The sequence below is a fragment of the Aquila chrysaetos genome, chromosome 1 (assembly GCF_900496995.4).
Source record: "Aquila chrysaetos chrysaetos chromosome 1, bAquChr1.4, whole genome shotgun sequence".
Lineage (NCBI taxonomy): Eukaryota > Metazoa > Chordata > Aves > Accipitriformes > Accipitridae > Aquila > Aquila chrysaetos.
In genome coordinates, this window is record NC_044004.1 from 31,174,277 (window position 1) to 31,182,272 (window position 7,996).

At 44.4% G+C, this 7,996-nt stretch overlaps 1 protein-coding gene across 3 annotated transcripts; it reads left to right on the plus strand.

The window, feature by feature from the left end:
• The first annotated feature begins 304 nt into the window (after window positions 1-304).
• Window positions 305-7,991, plus strand: SRD5A3 (steroid 5 alpha-reductase 3). 3 transcript variants are annotated; one of them, XM_030029299.2, is made up of 5 exons: window positions 305-485; window positions 3,835-3,986; window positions 4,407-4,601; window positions 5,921-6,043; window positions 6,581-7,991. In XM_030029299.2, exons 1-5 carry the CDS (start codon window positions 448-450, stop codon window positions 6,838-6,840), a joined length of 768 nt encoding a protein of 255 aa, XP_029885159.1. In that variant the 5' UTR covers window positions 305-447; the 3' UTR covers window positions 6,841-7,991. The 3 variants fall into 3 exon arrangements, with proteins under 3 accessions (XP_029885159.1, XP_040982972.1, XP_029884345.1); XM_030028485.2 differs by lacking the exon at window positions 305-485 and adding an exon at window positions 663-914; XM_041127038.1 differs by lacking the exons at window positions 305-485; window positions 5,921-6,043 and adding an exon at window positions 658-914.
• Window positions 7,992-7,996: the final 5 nt, after the last annotated feature.

A 7,996-nucleotide genomic window follows, 5' to 3' on the forward strand; every position in this document is an offset into this window, starting at 1 on the left:
AAACACTCCAGTTTCTCTTACGAGGGGAAGGCTCGACCCACACATCCCTGCATGCATGCAAGAGGGATGCAGCAGGACATTTTTCACTGGGGGTCAGAGGGAACCCTCTCCCTTTGATGCCAAGCTGGTGTGGCTTCTTGATTTCTCAGGGCAGAAGAAAGGCAAAGAAAGCCTCTCCTTTCATGTAATGGCAAACCCAGTATCATTAGAATAAGATTCTGACTACGTGACCCCACATACAGGGAACACGAAGGAGGTGGCTGTGACGGGTAAGCACGCACTCGAGATGAGCCCCGAAAGGGGAACTCGGTGCGATGGCAGGCAGCGGCAGGGAGGTTATTCCCGGTTACCGGAGGCGGCCACGGCGTAACGAGCGGGCTCGTCTCTCCCCAGCCTCGTTAAACCCGCGGCGGCTTCCCCGCCGCCTCCGAATCTAAACGAAAAGAGATGACGGAGCTCAGAGCAAACGCCCCAGGTGGCACAAGGTAAGGTTACAAACAGAGATTTCCCCCACCCCGCTATTTCGGGAGCCAGCTGCAGGGGCAGAGCGCAGCAACCGCGGCTCCGCGATCCGCCAGGACTCACCCGCCCACCGGCCTGGGCGAGCCCCGCTTTTCCCCAGAGCGGGAAGAGGAAGCGGAAGCGCCGCCGCCAGGCCCCGGCCGCCCTCCGCGGCGCTGGGCGGAGCGGGCCGGGGCCGTTCCGGGGGCCGTTCCCGGGGCGATGCCGGCGGTGCTGGCCGCCGCCTGGTCCCTGCTGGCCGCCGCCTTCCTGGCGGCGCTGGTGCTGCTGCCGCGGCTGCGGCGGGCCGGCGTCGTCTCCGGCCTCTTCCAGGATCTCGTTCGCTACGGGAAGACGAAGCGCGGCTGCGGGCAGCGCCCGGGCTGGCTGCGCCTCCTCCAGGTGCCCAAGAGGTGAGGGGGCGGCTTGGAGGGCTGCGCTCCCCGCTGCGGGGCAGGCGGCTGCCGCCATTGCTGCTCGCCTGACGGCACGGCAGCGCAGGAGGAAGGAACTGTGCGTGCGTTTCCATTGACTCAGCTGGAGATGTGGAAAAATAAACGGCGTGTGCAAACGGCGTTGCGTATTTTTTACGGAGTCGGGCTCGGGTTTTTTGCGGAAGCGTTACTCTGTTCTTACGGATGGGGAACCGAGGAGCATAGAGGCGGCGATCACACAGAGTCCGTATGTTCCAAATGGGAGCAAAAGCTTAATCCCTTGAATCCCAGTCCCGTGCGGTATCAGCAAAACAAACCTTCCTGCAAGGCTCGGGTCAGGGACCTGGGAATATGGATTCCTGAGGGTAACTGTGACTGTGCAAATATACTGCAGGTTTACTGTCTTAAACCGATGCTGAGTCATCGTCTTCCTCCTTCAAGGTTTCTCTTTAAGTGGGACTTAGGATACTACTAGCAGCATGTTAATATAACAGTCTGGACCCTGCATGAACAGTCACTAATAAGGCAAAAGAACCCCTGGGTTATCGAAACACGTCTCTTAATAGATGTTTAATAGGATGAAAGAGGGGGAAAAAAACACCATTTACAGCTTTCTATACATTACTGGGATTTCATCATTTTTGACCGGCTGAGATTCACGACTAGAACTAGCCTTTGACTCAAACATAGGCGCGACAGGATCTTGCAAGGCCGGCAGGACAAGACTGGGAGGCTACTTAACCCAAAGATCCGATCGCCCCTAATGCAGTGATCTTGTTATCACTGACACATTTTATATACATAGCTTTCAAACCAAATGTTAAAAAAAAGTTTTGTGACTCAGCACGTTATTCATGGAAAGGTTGTAATGTAGTGCCTTGGTTATTAGGCTTCTGGTTACAGAAAATACCCAGGGATGTGTTTAAGCTCTGCACTACCCTCAGCGAAAATAAGGGCTCGTAAAGGCTTTATCTTCATTGCAGCGTACTGCAAAGTGCCACATTCTTAAGGTAGTTTCTCATTTGAGTTGACCTTTCTCCAACAGAAGTTTCCCACCACCCCTTCTTAGGGAACATGGTGTCTGAAGAATGTGGCTTTTTCAGAAAATTGGTCTCAAGCTCTCAACGTCTACAGAGCAATTCTGTTGCCTGAGTAGGGAACCCATAACGCTGCTAGCTGAAAGAATAGAGAACATCCCGAAGGTAGCTGTTGAGGCGTTTTGTGTTTCCATTCATCTGCGTCTTGTTTCCAAACAATTATTGTACTTTCACTAGCCTGGGCTTGTTTTTAACTTTGCCATTCCATCTTGTCAAATGTTATGATTCATTTTGGGTTGGTTTGACAAATAGTGAACATTCCTCTCCTTGAGGGATGACACATGTACTTACTGCAGTGCTGGATCGCTCTGTAGGTCAAACACATCCCCAGCATAACTGGGATTGCTGGAGGCTTGCAGGGCATGTCTGTGCTAAGCTGGCAGGGCTTGTTTGTGTGCCAATAGCAAAAAGCAACGCGTGTGGAGAAAGTTCTCTGGCGAGTGATGAGACAGCAGTCTACTGAGTAACAGGACAGCAGGGAAAGAGCTTGAAACTTGGAGGTGGCATTGAGTTTTTATCAATATACAAGTTCTATCTGTCTTCTAAGCAGAAAATGAGGGAGAGGGGATAAATTTTATTTCTGCTGTTGCAAATCAGCAGAGTGAATGTTGCTGTCTCTGCTTGGTAGGAGATGGAACCAAGGAGGAGAAGTTGTCGTCTGAAGTGGCTACCAACCGCTAATGGGCAAGGCGCTATGGAGCGTGCAGGGATGCTTGCTACCTCTGTGGTTCTGACTTGGCCTCTGTATTGCTGTTGAGAGATACCTGAGCTGCTTTGGGAGGGGGTCACTTTATTTGGTTTCACTAAGCAAGGGTTTTGTACCCCTACACTTCCCCAAAAGAAACGTTTGCATGTTCCAGAGAAATACAGTCTTCTCTGACTATACAGTTGTATTCTAGTTTTGTACCAATAGTTACATTGTCAAGACAAAGCCAGCAGCATATTCCGGTGGTACGTATTTCATCTCTTTGCAGGTGTTTCCAGAGGTCCTGATTTTTATTCCTAGCCAGAAGGACTTTCAGTTTTAAAAGCAAACGGAAATACTCGATCACTTAGTTGGAGCTGGATATCATAGGCTGTTTAACTCCATCCAGTTACCCGTCTTGACTGTAATGTCTTGCATTTCAGTAATACATAATATGCTTTTGTAAGTGCATTATGGGGTTGGGGGTTTCTTTGTTTTCTTCAAAAAAACGTGTGGTTTTGCCTTGTAATCACCCAGTGGTATTGGTGGACTCTCCTGGTTTTTTTCCCTATATGATTGTTGCAGGCCTTGAATTTGCAGAGGGACAAGATATTTTAGTGTACGGCTAAGTAATTACTTCTGGGTGCCTTTTACCATCTGCATTTGTCATTTATGAACTTTAATACATCATGTAATGCATCCACTAGAACTGAGGAAAGTGGGAGTGCTGCTAGGCGCAACAGCCTGGAAATGCCCAGAAAATTAATTTGGATGTGCTTTCAGTGGTGTAAATTATGAAGAAAAAGCTGGGCACATCATGATTAGTTGTGAGCATTGAGGAATACCTTTGCCGTGTGTAGTTTACGCTTTCTCCTCTTTAGTGCAGCTATGGTTAGTAAGATAAGCTCAGTTAGAGGTTATTCCAGGCAGCATTTTGCTGGGGGAAGAAGGTGTTAGGGTTATTCCTGCTTGGTACCACTAGAGTCCTGAGTTCTCTACTTATTGATGTGGGGACCAAAAGGGAATGTACTCACCATCAGGCAAGCACGTACTGCAGCTACATTTCCAATTAAGGAATGATGAGAACATTAACGAAGACCCCTTTTTGTTCTGACAGGTGGTTTACTCACTTTTATGTGGTTTCTGTGCTCTGGAACGGCTTTCTGCTGATCGGGCTTTTCCAAACCGAGTTCCTTGGAGGGTCGCTCCCATCATGGATTCAGCATGTGCACTGCTTTCTTGGCAGAGATTCTCAGAGTGAGGACACGGGCAAGTATTCCAGATATTATGATGCAGCCATATAAATATTAGAAAGCTGCACTACCATCCTGTGCTGAATTTGTATGCTTCAAGTGCTACTTCATCAGCTGCTTTTAAACTAGGCTCCAACTGACTTTCCTGGAATACCAAGTCCCTTTGTCATTATTCAAGGTAGAAATCATTCTAATCTATGGATATGATGGCTTTCAGCAGTCCTTTTAGCAGAAGGGGCTGTTAGCATCTTCTAGAAGTAATCTTGCTGAGGTCAGCAGTGCCTCACATGTACAAATACTTTCCCCAGTGCTCAGTTAATTTAAAATGAAGGTAAAATTTTGCTGTGGGGAGGGGAAAAAATAGCCTTTTTGAAGCATTGTTGGGGTTAAATTGTTCCTGTTTGTCTCAAAGTTGCTATTTTTTATCTGCAAGCAGATAGTGAGCACTTCTCTGCACTCCTGGTTCTCCTGCTGCTTTGGTTGCATAGCTGTCGAAGACTTGCGGAATGCCTCTGGACCAGCGTGTTTTCCAATGGTGTCATTCACATCGTGCAGTACTGCTTTGGACTTGGTTACTACGTTGCTGTTGGCTCAACTGTGCTATGTCAAGTGCCTACTAACATCAGCAATGGTAAGTGCCTGCTTAGTTATTACCAAAGATGCAGTTTTGCTCCCATTTGTTTCCATCATGGCAAATGGTTTCAGAGGGCTGCTTGTATGAGAAGTGTGTTAATTGATGAGACGTAAAAATACTTACTGGCATAGTTCAAAGTAACTACGTTTCAGTATATCACATAATCAGCCAGCATTATACCCACACACAGACACACACAGCTTCATGTTAACCATCACTGTTACCTCCTGAAAGACATCTCACATAGATGCTTTCAGGATCGTTACCAATCAGTTTTGCATTGAGATATGCTTTATGAAGGACATTAATAGGTAGCAGTTCTCAAATGCCACTATGCAACTTCAGTTCTCAAACTGGAGTTTGGGTTTTTTTGTTGTTGTAAGCTTTCCTGTAAGGCAAGTCTGCAAGGCTGTTTTGGCCACCTCCTTTGTTTTCCATTAGGAACTCACCACTGCCCTGCTTTCCATCTGTCAGTCTTTTCTTTCCCTCGGTACTGTGATGTCTTCATTAATACAGCAGAAATTTGAATTATATGACTTCTTTCTGCCAACACATTCCACTGAGTCTCACAACTGAGCTGCTGTTCCCCTGCACGGATGAGCCATGAGCTGATTGTAGCACTTCTCCCATGACTAATTTTTGTAAGGTGGTCATTACCAAGTATGCAACTTCAGCGAAGTTTTTAACCACTTCCAACCACATCAGCTCTAGTTTAATCCAGTGGTTTTTTAAAAGAACCTTCAGATCTCCTACATGTAGACAAAGCCTTTTTCTTTCTGAACCTGTCTTCTACTTTTCACATCTTGTAGATTCTTGGAGATGGTGTATTGGCTTGTACATTGGAAATCGTCCTTAATACAGTTAACATTTTTTTTGAAGGCCTAAATGGTTCACACTGTCGGGGGCATAGGTGTGTGTGTAGGTGTATGTATCTCACTCACTGTGAACAAGACAAACAACTGTGTACTTGTATGTTGACCTGAGCCATGACAACATCTTTAATTAGGATGATAGGAATTACAAACAATGTTGAATATTGAGGTCTTAGACTGTCAATTATGTATCAGTTGTACATCATGCTCTACCTCAAGCTACTGGATTAAAAACTAGATATTTTTAGTATAGAGTGGTTAAGGGAAATGAACTACCAGCCAAGCACTTAAATGATGCAGGATTTAAAAGCATCTTTCAAGGGATTAGAGGCTCACTACTAGAATTTTGTAAGACAGTAGCATATAAAAAGGTATACAATGTTTTGGGATGATACTTGGGAAGGTATTTCCTGGCCATATGTTAATGAAACTTATTTCATTCAGGTAAGGAGCTTTCTGTGCAGATCTGCTGGTATCACATTGTAGGAGTTACGATGTACATTTGGGCCTCTCTTCACCAACACAGATGTCTTGTCATTCTAGCTAATCTTAGAAAAAGTAAATCAGGTAAGATGTTTAATTTCTGCCAACCATTTACTTAGGTAATTTTTTCCTGGTTGTTTCAATAGGCTCTGTAGCTTCTAATACCTTAAAACATGAGTATTTTTCAGTTCCTGTAGTATGGCGCTCTCTATGAGACTTTCAGTAGATTAAATGAGGCTGTTTGGAATAGAGATCTGATGGTTGAATAGGGTGTGTGTGTGTCTGTGTCTGTGTCTGTATATATAGTTTTACAGAACTTAAAATGAAGGTCTAGCTGCTAGTATCCTAAGGACAGACAGATGCTAATGCTTAGGACTTGTGGTACTCCTCGGGGACCTCATTTCTGTCTCCATGTGGGCTAAAAATAGGTTTCCTTACTCTGTATTTGCGCAAACAGCCAGAGGTGGCATCTTATTTCATTAAGAAGCGCAAAGCTGCCAGATCAGATGGAGGTGAATGATGATGATAACTTTAAGGAGCAAGTTGTTCTGTAGTGAGTAGAAGAGAAAAGTTTGTTTAATGCCTGTTGTTCTCAACTGATTTCTTCCTGTTTGCTTGCAGGAAAGGTCGTAAGTCTGAGCCACAGTGTGCCTTTTGGAGACTGGTTTGAGAGAGTTTCATGCCCTCATTATTTTGCAGAGCTCCTCATATATGTATCTATGGCCATCATGCTTGGATTTCACAACGTGACGTGGTGGTGTGTAGTGATGTATGTTCTTTTTAACCAGGCACTGGCTGCCGTTTTGTGTCACGAGTTCTATCAGAAAAACTTTAGCTCCTACCCAAAGCATCGAAAAGCATTTATACCATTTGTTTTTTAGAATATTTCTTTTAAAGTATCTTTAGTGCAAATGGGGAAGCGGTTTTCTATAAGGGAATAAGAGATTTACAGTGTATTAAAGCCAAGGTAAAACTGCACACTTTCTTTAATTCTAGGTTAAAAGCTCATTATCTTAATGATAATCTCATCCATGTTACTGATTTATGTGGGGAAATGTAAAGTCTCTGTATATCATACAAGCTAAAAAAAGGTTTACTGAAGACCTTAATGCAAACTGAAGAGATGCTAATTGGCTCTTTTCTGTTTTATAATTATATCTTATGCATAAAACACTTGCTGTTTTGCAGCGAGCCCAAATACATGTACGTGAAAACTGTGTAGTGAAAGGAGGGTGCAGGGAATCATTTGAACTACTGTATTTCATGCCTTGTCTAATATTTAAGCATATTTTTTTCCTAGTCTTTTTTCTTTGAATCACTTCAGAGGGAGGCAAATTGTGTATTGTCTTTCTGTGCTTCCCTGTTGATAATTAAAACGAGCCGCTGCTTTATAACTGCAAGCACAAAAAACCGGTGGAGAAAGCTCCGGTAGAGGAATGACTCATGCTCAGCAGTGGAGATAAACAGACCCATTCTCTGCATTATCTCTTCTGCACCAAAGTGTTTTCATTCATTGATGAAAACTCCTTGTTTATCCCTAAACTGGGAAAATCATGGAAGGTTCTCTGTCTAGAGCGACAGTAGAAGAGAATTTGCAAAAAATTAACGTTCTTGGTTACGGTTCTGTCGTCCTTATAGCGGGTTATTGGAATCCCTCGTGTGTTAGAGGGGGCAGTTATGCAGGATGACCATAACCACGACTACGCGGGTTTCTAAACAGCCTGTGAGAGCAGATGTAACAAACTGCCAAGGCAGAGAACACATGGAAACCAGTAGCTGACAAGTGTTGCAAAGAAATTCTTCACTGGAGAGATGATGTCACTCAGCACAGGGGTTTATTTGCACTTAACCATTGAATATTTTGGTCATTTTCATGATACTGGAGTGAATGATCAGTTTGGGTGATGTAGCATACGGATGCTGGTGTTTCAGCATGTTTTCTACTCACATGCGTAGGTTATTTTGTATATGAGAAGAATTTTTATATACTAAAGTGTATCTTATGAATACCTAATTAAAACAGTTTATTACACCTTC

What these genes read in the sequence shown, in the direction of transcription:
- SRD5A3 (XM_030028485.2), top strand. Translation starts at nt 724, where the DNA reads ATGCCGGCGGTGCTGGCCGCCGCCTGGTCCCTGCTGGCCGCCGCCTTC. An exon ending in CTCCTCCAGGTGCCCAAGAG is followed by an intron (nt 915 to 3,834) that starts GTGAGGGGGCGG and finishes TTGTTCTGACAG; the next exon opens with GTGGTTTACTCACTTTTATG. An exon ending in GCCTACTAACATCAGCAATG is followed by an intron (nt 4,602 to 5,920) that starts GTAAGTGCCTGC and finishes TATTTCATTCAG; the next exon opens with GTAAGGAGCTTTCTGTGCAG.